General features: G+C 32.4%; 1 protein-coding gene across 1 annotated transcript; it reads right to left on the reverse strand.

Moving 5' to 3' along the window:
• Nucleotides 1-2,221: 2,221 nt before the first annotated feature.
• Nucleotides 2,222-10,506, reverse strand: LOC114336706 (transmembrane protein 205). The gene is made up of 3 exons (XM_028287065.2): nt 10,162-10,506; nt 7,072-7,417; nt 2,222-2,779 (listed from the first exon to the last, which is right to left on the reverse strand). The coding sequence occupies exons 1-3, from the start codon at nt 10,407-10,409 to the stop codon at nt 2,492-2,494; spliced, it is 882 nt and encodes a 293-aa protein (XP_028142866.1). The 5' UTR covers nt 10,410-10,506; the 3' UTR covers nt 2,222-2,491.
• Nucleotides 10,507-14,262: the final 3,756 nt, after the last annotated feature.

Consider the following 14,262-nt stretch of genomic DNA (forward strand, 5'->3'; position numbering starts at 1 on the left):
TTCTTTAAAATTCACAGCAAAAACCGTGAGTAAATGGACTATTATTTGTAGATTAAAATATCAAAATGAAACAAACATATACCTACTAATAAAATTTTGTGTGTATTTATTATACCTTCGTCTTCTTTATCTAATATTTCACAACCATGAAAGTTAATTTCGACCTATCCATCTCTTTCTCTCCATTTTTTCTTGTATTATAAGGCGAAGTAGATGGAATTTAGGTCCTCTAATTATTATATGGCCGAAGTATTCTGCTTTTCTCATGTTTTTCTTGTATTTATACGTAATCCTATTTAATTTCTCAACTTTTAATTTCAAATTAATTTTTGTTTTTTTTGTTTGTTTTTTTTTCAAATTTTTTGCAATTTTTTACCCTGGGTTTTGGCGCCCCATAAAGGATGGTGCCCGTGTGCATTGCACAATTTGCACATATGGTAGCGGGGGTCCTGATCGAGAGTTGTTACAGGAGAATAGGGACCAATTTAAAGATACACAGGAAGATATACAATTCAATTTTAAAGAAAGGGAAATAACTGCAGAAGAAGTTGTAACTGCTTTAAAAGGAAGAAAAGCGGAAGAGCTCCAGGACCCGGAGTATACCCATTGAATATATTCCTGGAGTTGGAATAGAAGAACTCGTAAACATTTTATTGACTGTATGAATGAAGCTCAAACACATAATTCATGGAAACTTGCTTAAATATCACCTATATAGAAGAAGGAGAACATAAGAGGTTGTAATAATTACACAATTACAGGTGTTATTTCCTCAGTAGACGGACTCGGATAGACTAAAGAAATGAAAGTCTTAAATACCTTTAAAATCAGAAAATTGGAATATCTCGGACATATTACACGTGGAGAGGGATACAACTTGCTCCAACTCATTATGTGTGTGTGTTCACAAAGAGGGGATGGCATTAGATAAACTTTTTGACACAGATATTTGAAAGTTGAAGATTGAAGATGTCATATTAAATTTTTATTTTAGAATCATACAAGAAATTATTTGGTAATATCATTAATAGTTTTGGTGTTGAAGCTTAGTAGGTGTGAAATATTCAGTGGTAAACTTACATTCTGCTCCTGAAGTCTAGCAATTAGTGCTTTCGTATGGTATTTATTAAGTTCACAATTAAAGATTATATGATTTAAGTCTGCAGTAGAGTAGTTATCACATCAACAGTGAGAGAGTTGATACGAATTCCTATTTTAGCTAAATTTAGCGACTTAGGGATGTGGAATAAAATCGAGTAACGTGATAATCAAATATATGTGGGATATTTTGCGGAAGTTGTGGGTATATGTAAGTGTATGGATTCCTCGAAGTTTGTAAAAACTTGAGCCAAATAGTTTCCCATTTCTTTCTTAATTTTTTATGCAATTCTGGAATGTAATCGCTGGAGATTGTTAAATCTACTATTTCATTTAAAGTTGCTGAATTCTTTGCCATTTCATCCACTATCTCATTTTCTTTGATTCTGGCATGTCCTTTTACCCAGATAAAGACAAAGACAAAGTCACTGCTATACTTTTTAAATCGATCGATTGTCTTTTTAATATGGCACAACAACTCATTATTGTGTTTAATTCATTATTCAGGGAAAGATCTTAGGAAAAAGAAGCTTAGGGAGCGAATACACTTTTCAGAGCAGCCGTCTCCAAACTCTGAATAGCTATGATGATTGCCGACCTCTGTCGCGGAGATGGTACTTGAAGAAGAAGATAGACTCGAATACTAAAAAGAGCAATGAACAGTTAATAGAGTCAGAGGAAAAAGGTGTCTTTAGACCAGGCAGGTCGAGTGTGGATAATGTTCTCTGTATTAAATAACTAACAGAAAAATTAATAGGGTCTGGACAAGAACTGCATGTAATATTTAGATGTTAAAAAAAGCGTTAAGCATGATGCTTCAAGGAGTATTTTCCCAAAGTATGAACGAAATCCACTGGGACCTAATTTCCATAAGGTTTGTGCGGGGACTTTGCGAATATTTGCAATGTTTAAATATTTTGAATTTTTTTGAAAAATGTTAGTCATGCTTCATTGCAAAATTTCAGTGATTTAGGCTAATAAATAAATTTAATTTTTTATATTTTTTATTGGCACAAAATTTTAATTTTTTTATTGCAAAAACTGGTATTTTTACGTGAATTAAAAAAGTTTCCCTATGATAAAAACTGAATAAATAGTTTGGGTAAAAAAATAATAATCCAAATCATTTGATACAAAATTTATTAATAAATATTATTAAGCAAGTACAAAATATAATAATACTGATAATAAACAAATAAATAATTTATAACTAATAGTACGAGTATTACAAGTGCTACAATATAGGCACACACACGAAAAACACAATCTCTACATACATTCCAAGTAGCTTACAACGCACTTGTATCTACCATAGAGTAAAGCACCAAGCAATCCTTGATCTTTGGCGTCCATATCCTCAGTAGTCAGTCTGTTAACCATTTTGGATAACCTTTCAAATTGAACATAATTTTTGGGATAAATAATAAAGATGCAGAGTAGTACACGCCATGGCAACCAAATTCAAGATGGCGATGGTCATGTGGATGGATCTAAACGATTTGTGGATTTTCATATAGTAAGGACAATCTTTCAACCTTCCCAGGTCGTATTTTCCTACTTCCAGGCCCACTCCTGCCTCTTTTTCGATCTTATGTTTGATTCCAATGAGGCGCAAAAGAGGAGGAGTGAAGTACAGGCGCACTACCAGTTCCACAAGGAAGCACAAGGAGATGGATAGAGCCTGAAACAAAAAAAGTTTATAAAAAAAATGAATAAATAAAAATTAATGTATACGAGTATATTAACCCTCCGTTAGTCGCTATCGGTGTCACACACCGACGACAGAATTATTCATTCGGGATTTACAAAATAACTGTTTTTTTCTATCGCCACTTTCTGTACCTCTTCCTGTCAACTAACCTCGTGTTACTGTACATTCTTATCTACTTGGGTACAGTTGTGCGAGTTTTATAGCTATTTTCGGTGCAAGACTCCGTAGCGACTAACGGTGTGGTTATTACTTTATTGGCATAACTTGCAGTTCAGGTAAAGATTTAGCATCTTATTATTGCATTTTATCGGTAAGTTTTGGTCAAGTCTTATTTATAGATGTCCTTTGAAGCCGAACAAAAACGTTGGAATGGAATTAATGGAAATGGTTCCTAGCGACGATGAAAATTATTTTGACGATGAGGGAAGTGAAAATGAAAGCCGTTTTTCATTTTATATCTGTTGTTTTTCAATAAAACATTTTCAAAAATATTTTTCAGTCATGCCTATACACAATATAAAATATTTGTACAAATTTTATAGCAATAACTATTTTTTTTTAAATTGTCGGTCTCTGACACCGTAGCGACTCTTAATGCTCCGTTTATCCTAGCGACTAACGGAGGGTTAAGAAAAACATTAGTTTTTGCTCATTCATATTATTTAAAACAATATTAATATTATTTTTTTTTTAATTAAATAATAATATTTAATTCAAATTAAAATACGAAGACAATGGAGAATGCAAAAGTACCTAGACGATACCTATTATCATGTCTACTACTGGAGTCATTCCGAAGAACCTCCTCAAAAACATAAAAAAGCTGGGTCTAAATGAACACCTTTATAAGACCATGCAAAAAGCTGTACTGCTCGCGACGGCCATATGTGTACGAAAATTTCTGGGAGATACACCTACATACCAAGTCACCTAGGTGCCGATAACACGGAAAAAGTCCCACCAGAGCTCAATCCTTTTGATACCGTAGGTATCTGGGATGAGTCAATTTTTCCCTTAAAGGAAGTGTGAGCCGTATGGCTAAATCTGGATATTTAATTAATATTATTTAATTATTACTCAACTTTTTGCTTAAAATGAATAATATTTAAAACTTTATTATTATTATTAATAATAATATTCCTGATCATTTTTAACTGAAATAAGTTTTATTAAATAAATTCTGAAATAACTACTGACACTGTCAAACAAAATTTATACAAGGATTTAAAAATCGTATAGTTAAAAATATTAAAGAAAAAATAACTTTATTTTGACGTTTAGATTTCCACTTCGGAAATCGTGCTCACAATTTCAGAAGTAGAAATAGAAACGTCAAAATAATAAAAAGTATTTTCACTGAAATTGTAATTAATAGAAGATAAGGTAAAAAAACGCCACAAAAATCAATTTTTTTACGTGAGTTATTTCCAGTCCAGATATTTTTTTCTGGGTACAACTCTTTGACTTGTTACGAATATTTTCCTTTATAAATGAGTTACAATAAATTAATCCAGATTAGTTCTCAAAATTGCTGATGACACCGTGGTATTAGCGTAAACAGAAGACCAACTAACAATATTGATGAACATAGTTATTATTAGAAGAAAGTCACAGGCTGGGCTTGGATATTCCTTTTCCAAAACCAAAACCATAGTATTCCACAAGAACACCATGAACAAGTTACACCCAACATACAAATAAATGGTATCACCCTTCAGATTTAGAGTTCCCAAAGCTTCATATACTTGGGCAGAAAACTAAATAGTCAGCTAGACCACTCAAAAGAAATTAGAAGACGCATTGAAATAGTAAGGTCTGGTCTCATGAACATGCGTAAAATGCTCTGTAACCTCAAGCTATCAGTGACAATAAGATTGAGAACACTAAAGTGGTCTCGATTACTATATGGTTGTGAGACCAAGACATTAAAACAGTATGACGTCAACAAACTGAATTCATTCGAAATGTGGATGTACCGCCGAATGCTAAGAATAAGCTGGACCAGCAGAACTACTAATGAAGAAGTACTGGAAATAATGAACACACGTCCTCATCTGGCCAATACAATCAAAATTAGAAAGACGTCTAGGACACATAATGCGGCATAGGGAATTTGAGCAGATAGTATTAGAAGGCAAAATCGAAAGTAAAGGGGTATAGGAAGAAAGAAAAAATCTTGGCTCCGAAATATCAGATATTGGACCCACACAACGGGGAATGATTTATTTCATCAAGCCCAGAACAAGAGAAATTTGCCATATTGATCTCCAACTTCAATGGAGAAGGCACTTAGGAGGAGGATTTCTCAAAATATGACCGAAATAAATTTTTTCCTTGTTTTGAGTAAATTGCCGTGCTAACATTCTAAATTGCCGTGCTAACCTCCAATGTCTGGCACCATAAGAAGAAGAAGCTTTTGAACATTCAATCGTTTTCTTAGTCATGAGACTTTTGTCATATTTAACAAATTAAAATATAAAACAAATCTTTTTTACAATTTTCATAAAGCAGTATAAATTATGTTTAAACTGAATAATAATTGTCAGCTGTTCTACACCAGACAATGCATTAGCATTTATTGTCACTACAATTTATTCTAAACCTTGAGTCTGCCCTCTAGCATTGCCTCCAAAGCAATTTGAAGCAATTTGCCTACATTACATTACATCATAGGATAGGTAGTACAACTGGTGTGTGGAATTAAATGCTTATTAAAGGAATTAAAGGTTGAAAAACTGCACGCAGCATATGATACAAGGCCAAGGTCTTTTAAAAGTGGAATAAATTACTGTTGTATTCTCCGTTAAATTGTAAGCGCCAGCTGATTAAAAACTACTGGATAAATCCAATATATTGCAAAATATACAGGGTGGAACAAAAAGGAAGGTCATAAATTAAATGACACATTCTGGGACCAAAAATAGTTCGATTGAACCTAACTTCATTATCATCAGCCTCTCTCGATTCACTGCTGGACATAGGGCTCCCCTGTTTGTCTCCAAAAAGTTCTATCTGTGCTTTCTGTATCCAGGTTTTCGTAAGTCGTCTTGCCATCGTGTTGGTGGTCTTCCTCTGCTACATTTATCTGCTCCTGGTCTCCATTCAACTAGTTTGCGAGTCCATCTTCCGTCCTTCATTCTGGCGAACCTAACTTCCCTTAGTACAAATGTGCACATAAAAAAGTTACAGTCCTTTGATATTACAAAATGAAAATCGTTTTGTCCAATATATCGAAAACTGTTAGAGATTTTTTATTGAAAATTGACATGTGGTATTATTATGGCAGGAACATCTTAAAAAAATAACGGTAAAATTTGTGCACCCCATAAAGTTTTATGGGGATTTTGTTCGCTTAACTTATCTCCCCAAAATATTTATCTACGTGCCAATTAAATTATTATTGTAGTACCACACGCAATGTTTTTAAAAACTTTTTGGTTCCTAGTTCTTTCTCGATAAGCCAGTTTTTATTGAAATATTTTGAACATATTTTGATTAAAATCCACCACATATTTGTAAATGGTTGAGTAAGATTATAGAATATTATTTTCATTATATTATAACAACAGGTCTCTATAATCTTACTTAACCATTTACAAATATGTGGTGGATTTTACAAATGTTCAAAATATCTCGTTAAAAACTGGCTTATCTAAAAAGTTCTAAGAGGAAAAAAAGTTTTAAAAACATTGTGTTTAACTAATGGTACCACAATAATAATTTAATTCGAACGTACACACATTTGGGGGGTTTAAGGCAACCAACCCCCCATAAACGATGTTTAAGAGAAAAACCCCAATTTTTTTATGGGGTGCACGAACTTCACTGTTATTTTTTAAGATTTTCCTGCCATAAGAATGCCACATGTACAATTTCAATAAAGAATATCTAATAGTTTTCGATATAATGGAAAAAATAGATTTTCGTTTTGTAACTTCAAAGGGCTGAACTTTTTTTATGTGCATATTTGTACTAAGATAAGTTAGATTTAATCGAACTACCTTTGGTCGCAGAATATCTTATTTAATTTATGATCTGCCTTTTTGTTACTATTATCTACCCTGTATATTAGATATGCTTTTTTTTTTACAAAATTTGAGAATATTTTTAAATGACTTTTTGCTTTACAATAAATGTTATCAAATTTATCTCAGTAATTTTTTGGAATGATATTTCATTTGTTTTATTCAAAAATTGTAAATCTACAATCTTAAACGGAAATGTTAATGATTTGTTAAACTTTAATGAGTTTCTCTAATTACCTGTATTAAATTCTCCCAGGATTCCAGAAGAACGCTGTTGTTGGTCTTCATGAACACAAACAGAGTGATGAAGCTCAGCACAGTGTTCAAAAGAAAGTATTTAGGAAACAATACTTGCTGAACACTGCCAAAAGTATGTCTGGATAGGGAGAAGAACAAAGCCAAGCCAGAGACGAAAGTCATCCAGATCTGGGCACCGAAATGAGCGCTGAAGGCCCCCAGGTACAGTAGATTCCACAGAAGGGACATTTTAGGATGAGCTTTTCCTGGCATCATCAAGTATGCTACGAAGATCACAGAAACTGCAGTGATAAAATGGGCAGGCTGCGTGGTGTGCCGCAGAATCCTTAAAATAAAACAATAATTAGCATATGTGAAGTTAAAAATAATTGCAATATTTAATTATCTGAATATTATCCTGAAGCTCATTCAAGCATCTTATACATACATACATACATACATACATACATACATACATACATGCATACATACATACATACATACATACATACACTAGGGTACTAAATTAACCGGACACCTTAAAAATGACATATTTGATGTCTCGAATTTCCTAAACCTGTTGTCCGATTTAAATGATTTTTTTTAACATACTATAGCCTTATTCTTAACAATATCGCTGTACTAGTATTGTTGCTAAACAGTTAAATTTGCATTGTATACCGGGTGTACCAATCAAACTGTGTTTTTTCTCAAAGTTCGCATCGCCCTGTGGAATATTCTAGAATTTATAAAATACTGAAATTAAAATCCAACTATAGCCTCATGTTTCCTCAACATTTTGTTTTTTGATTCATTCGTTTATGATGGACCATAAAAAAGTTAGGTACTTTAACAACTAGCCATGTTTTTCAACAATACAGGGTGTTTGTAAATAAGTATGGCAAACTTTAAGGGGTAATTCTGCATGAAAAAATAATAACAGTTTGCTTCATAAACGGTATGTCGCAAATGCTTCGTTTCCGAGATACGGGGTGTTGAAATTTTTCTTACAAACTGACGATTTATTTATTGCTTTAAAACCGGTTGAGATATGCAAAGGAAATTTGGTGGGTTTTAAGATGTAGTTATTGCAAATTTTTTGACATACAATTAAGAATTTAATATTCACCATTGGCGCGCATACGGGTAATATGACGGCTCATATTACCTGTATGCGCGCCAATGGTGAATATTAAATTCTTACTTATACGTAAAAAATGTAGAATAACTACGTCTTAAAACCCACCAAATTTGATTTGCATATCTCAACCGGTTTTAAAGCTATAAATAAATAGTCAGTTTGTAAGAAAAATTTCAACACCCTATATCTCGGAAACGAAGCATTTGCGATATACCGTTTATGAAGCAAACTGTTTTTTTTTCATGCAGAATTACTCCTTAAAGTTTGCCATACTTATTTAAAAACACCCTGTATTGTTGAAAAACATGGCTAGTTGTTAAAGTACCTAACTTTTTTATGGTCCAATATAAGCGAATAAATCAAAAAACAGAATGTTGATAAAACATGAGGCTATAGTTGGGTTTTAATTTGAGTATTTTATAAATGATAGAATATTCCACAGGGTGATGCGAAGTTTGAGAACAAAAAACACAGTTTCATTGGTACACCCGGTGTAGAATGAAAATTTACCTGTTTACCAACAATATTATCACAGCGATATTGTTAAAGAATAAGGCTATAACATATTAAAAAATTCCTTAAATCGGACAACAGGTTTAGGAAATTCGAGACATCAAAAATGACCCATTTTTAAGGTGTCCGGTTAATTTTGCACTCCAGTGTATATACATATATACATAATCAAAAACCTCTTATACACGTAGGTGTCGCGGTGTACAAGTACAAGCTCTCTTAAATGTTTCTACTTTACGCCAGCATTTTCTGTCTCTAGAACTTCGCCTCATTCCATGTCTTCCCTCTTTCTTCGAGAATTTCGTTTATGCCATCGTTCCATGTTTTTCTTGGTCGTCCATTTCTTTCCTATTTTTCTCGCTTCCCATATCTTCTTCACCTGTCTAGTTTCGTTCATTCTGATCATGTGTCCCCACCATTTCAGTCTCTTTTCTTCTGCTATAACCTTTAGTGATTTCGTTCCTAGTTCTCGTCTGATGTCTTCGTTTTTTCTTCTGTCTGTTCTTGTAACATCCAGGAATTTTATTATATCTTATTTTGATAATGATCTCCGAAGTGGAAGTCGAATTGTCAAATAAAGGACATCGCACACATCTTATGGAAAATATAATGTCACTCAAATTCAATAAAATTTATACGAATAGATACGTTTTAAATTAACGGTCAAATCTTATCATTGCGCCAACTCTATATTTTCAATAATAAGAGCAGAAATTGATATAAATAAATCTGAAATCAAATGGGTACGTACATAAGTTAGAGAGAGAAAAAATATTTTAAAATACCCAAATTGTCGGTACTCCATAAATCAGCGGATTAGTTTCACTAATCCGCTTAGGCCCAGCGGGGTTTAAGCTCCTTTTGAATAGCACCCAGAGCAATAGTGACACTTTTACTGACTCCAAAAATGTGATTTCGATAAACTTTAATTGCAATTTGCGCCGTAATTAATCATAATTAAGAGTTGGCGCAATGATAAGATTTGACCGTTAATTTAAACGAATCTATTCGTATAAATTTTATTGAATTTGAGTGACATTATATTTTCCATAAGATGTGTGCGATGTCCAACTTAAATTGTGGCTTATTTCGAAGTAAAATAGTAAATTTATTTCTCTGGCTACTGGGATGCAATAAAATAGGAAATTAATTATGTATTGGCTTTTAATTGACGAACGTAGACTACTTGACGTGTAAGCTATTGTTTTAAAATTTGTATAGATAAATTAATAAATTACCATCACTAAATGTGATAATGAAAGTATTAGGAAAGATCACGTAGGCCATATATGATGGATGTAATGCAATATGCAATATTATCTTATTAATTGCATGCTCTTAAATCTACTAAATTATTAAGTTCTTAACGGTTTAATTGACGCAAAATGCTTTTGACGTTACTACAATTAAAATAATTATCTAGGAAAAAAACTTACTTGTATGTATTGGATTTGAAAAATTGTTGTTGTAAGTTCTTAATAGCTTGGAAGAAATAGTATGTATATTTGGTAGAAACCCCTAGGATGTCTTGTTCGTACCCCCCTCGATCAGGGTTGTCGGGGTTACATGATTGATGATCTTCAGTGTGTTGAGGTCGAACCACCTGTTCCACATTTCTAAACTCTAACTTTCCAATCACTGGATTAGTCCTTTCGATGTCACTAACGATTTTCCCGACACACATTTTTTTCAAAAAATTAATTTAGATTTAGCGAAAATCGAAAGAAGCGAGAACTTCCACAGTCGCGATCAGTCTAGCGTTTGATTTGAATGTAAGATCGTGGGGTAGACTAAATATATATACCTTATCCGACCCACTACTTAGTCGCGTCAGAATCTGTAGCGCGTGGTACAGCGTGTGACCACGAAGGGGAAGGGAATCGCACAGAACTTCATCAAAGGATTACGCGGTCTACATGACTTCGAGGTGCCATTTCTTCGAAATTCTTCTCGCCGAAGAGGCTGTTGGATTTTTCGATTTGGATGCAAATGAGTGAATCGGAATTAAAAAAATACAAGGTGTAACAAAAATGCAGGTCATAAATTAAGTCACATATTATAGCACCAAAAATAGTTCGAGTGAACTTAACTTACCTTAGTACAAATGTGCACATAAAAAAAGTTACAGCCCTTTGAAGTTATATAATGAAAATTGATTTTTTTCAATATAACGAAAACTGGTAGAGATTTTTTATCGAAAATGAACGTGCGGAATTCTTATGGTAGGAACATCTTTAAAAAAAAATTATAGTGAAATTTTATGTGGGTTTTGTTCTTTTAAACCCCCCCAAACTTTTGTGTACGTTCCAATTAAATCATTATTGTGGCACCATGAGTTAAACACAATATTTTAAAAACTTTTTGACTCTTAATACTTTTTCGATAAGCCAGTGTTTATCGATATATTCTGAATATTTGTCGAATCTACCAGATATTTGTATATTGTTAAAAGTTCGATTAGAGTTAGTAGATTAGGGCGCATCTGTAAAAATATTAGTACATTTGGACGTTGAGAGGTGACTCAAATTTTTTTGCAGAAATTGCTTAAAAATAAATTAAATAATAATATTTGAGTTATCCTCCCTCTCAAAAAGGTCCGGAACATGGGTAAATAATGAAAATGTCAAAACATTAAGGAAAAATTCGATTTTTTTCTTGCTTTTTTGATTTTAACTTTAAAAGTATTTATTTCCGAGAAAAGTTGCGCTGACGTAAAAGTTGCATAATTAAATTTTCTACAATATAGAATTGGTTAAAAATTTAAAAAATAGTCACCCTTGTTGCAAAATAGCAATAATTGTGAAAAGAACATACAAAAACAAGTATTCGCATTTTACGTTTTTCAACCATTTATGCTACACTTTGGACCTTCATATTTCATCCTGAAAAACTTTATGATACAGTAAAACAATACTGTAAATTTCATTAAGATCGGTTTAATAAATTTTGCAAAATAAATTTTGCAATCCAGCTTTCGTAAAAAAAAATCATTTTTTCAAAATGTTACAGGACTGAAAATAAACCAGATAGCACGTTGAAAATTTTTTTACTTATAGAAGTGTACTGTACCTTTCATTTGCAATTTTGCCAAATTAAAGTCGATTAACACCACGGCGTCAGGAATTTTTTTAAATAAACATTAATTATTGGTGCTACGCGCAGGACAGCGGATAGTTTGATCTAATTGGGCATTCCAATGACCTTTGATAATATATTTTAATTTTTATTACATTTCGATATAAATAAATAAATTTGTTTATTGCAAAATAAAAACACATACTCTATCCTTTGAAATAACACTTTTACTAGCAAAAACTTTCTTTGTTCATATATTTTAACTTAAATAATAAAAGTTTATTATTTTTAAACATATGCAATTGTTTAAACAATATTTCACAAACAATAATAAAATTAGTTTGATTTTTGTGGAATTAAAATATTAAAATACAACAAAATAGAGAGTAAGATAATAATATATTAGATAAAGATTGGAAGAAATTTTGGTGGAAATCAACTTGAGTGAATCGAACACCGCTGTCCTGCGCGTAGCACCAAAAATTATTGTTTATTTCAAAAATTTTCTGACGCGGTGGTAATTAATCGATTTTAATTTTGAAAATTGCAAATGAAAGATACAGTACACTTCCATAATCAAAAAAAAATTCAACTTGCTTTATTTTCAGTCCTGTAACATTTTGAAAAAATGAATTATTTTTGCGAAAGCTGGATTGCAAAATTTATTTTGCAAAATCTGTTGAACCGATCCTAATGAAATTTACAGTATTGTTTTACTGTATCATAAAGTTTTTCTGGGTGAAATATGAAGGTCTTAAGTGTAGCATAAATGGTTGAAAAACGTAAAATGCGAATACTTGTTTTTGTGTGGTTTTTTTGCAATTATTGCTATTTTGCAACTAAGGTGACTATTTTTAAAATTCTTAACCAATTCTATATTGTAGGAAATTTAATTACGCAACTTTTACGTCAGTACAACTTTTCTCGAAAATGAATACTTTTAAAGTTATAATCAAAAAACGAAGAAAAAAATATCGAATTTTTCCTTCAAATTTTGACATTTTGATTATTTAAACAATGTTCCGGACATTTTTGAGAGGGAGGATAACTCAAATATTATTATTTGATTTATTTTCAAGCAATTTCTGCAAGAAAATTTGAGTCACCTCTCAACGTCCATCTCAAAACTGATGCCCCCTGGACTATAGAGAGACCTGTTAATATCTGAAAGTTTATTTTATAATTTACATTTTTAGGTATATTTTGAAACATTTTAAAAAAGAAGCCACATCTCGGTAAAAGGTCGCTTATCTAAAAATACTAAGAGGCAAAAAAGTTTTAAAAATACTGTGTTTTACTAATGGTACCACAATAAGAGTTTAATGGGAACGTACATAAACATTTGGGTAAACATATAATTTTGACAAATAACATATCTTCTTCTTCTTTTGCCCTTTAATTCGTCCAATTTTGAACATAGGCTTCCCCCAGTTTCCTCCATTCGCTTCTGTTTAGTGCTTTCTGTTTCCAGTGCGTTCCTCCTATCTTTTTAATGTCGTCTCCCCATCTCATCTGGGGTCGTCCTCTTGCTCTCTTTCCTGTCCATGGTCTCCATTGTTGTATCGTGCTATTCCACCTATTGTCCGTTTTTCTAGCGTTAGCTCCATTTTAGTATGGCTATATGTTGTCCTGCGTCTTTGACTTTTGTTTTATTTCTTACCCAGTTGTTTTGCATTTTGTCTGTAAATTTTACTCCTAACATTGCTCTCTCCATGGCTCTTTGTGTCTTCATTATTTTATCCATGTTTGCCTTGGTCAAGGTCCATGTTTGGCATGCGTATGTGAGAATTGGGAGTATGCACTGGTCAAACACTCTTGTTTTTAAGTATTGTTGTATTTTTTTATTCTTTAGGACCCATTTTAATTTTCCAAATCCTGCCCAGGCTAATCTGACCCTTCTTTTTACCTCCGCTGTTTGGTTTTCCTTATTTATTTTTATCATCTCTCCCAAATATATATAATCATTAACCGCTTCTATTGTGGTGTCGTTTAGTATTACGTTTCTATTATCTTGTGTGTTTTTCATTGTTTTTGTTTTGGCAAAATTCATTTTTAGACCTATTTGTTCGGATTCATTTGCTAGTTCGGTTAGCATGGTTTGTAGTTCTTCAAAACTTGATGCTATGACTACTACATCGTCTGCATATCTTAGGTGGTTTAGTTTCTTTCCATTTATGTTTATTCCCATGTTTGTCCATTCCATTGTTTTGAAAACATCTTCCAGTGCTAATGTGAATAGTTTAGGAGAAATAACATCTCCCTGTCGTACTCCTCTGTAAATTGGTATGGGTTTTGTGGTTTCTTCCAATTGTACTATCATTGTTGCTTTCTTATATATATTATGTATTAGCATTCTGTATCTGGAATCTATTCTACAGTTGTTTATAGCTTTTTCTATTGCCCACATTTCCACGCTGTCAAATGCTTTTTGGTAGTCAACGAACGCTAAGTGCAGATCTATA

This window comes from Diabrotica virgifera, chromosome 10 (assembly GCF_917563875.1).
Source record: "Diabrotica virgifera virgifera chromosome 10, PGI_DIABVI_V3a".
Taxonomy (NCBI): Eukaryota; Metazoa; Arthropoda; class Insecta; order Coleoptera; family Chrysomelidae; genus Diabrotica; species Diabrotica virgifera.

Excerpts from the sequence above, each read along its gene's own strand:
- LOC114336706 (XM_028287065.2), bottom strand. The coding sequence starts at position 10,409 with ATGTGTGTCGGGAAAATCGTTAGTGACATCGAAAGGACTAATCCAGTG. Across the intron at positions 7,418-10,161 it reads TTCAAATCCAATACATACAA|GATTCTGCGGCACACCACGC; the intron begins GTAAGTTTTTTT and ends TTTTATTTTAAG. Across the intron at positions 2,780-7,071 it reads CCTGGGAGAATTTAATACAG|GCTCTATCCATCTCCTTGTG; the intron begins GTAATTAGAGAA and ends TTTTTGTTTCAG.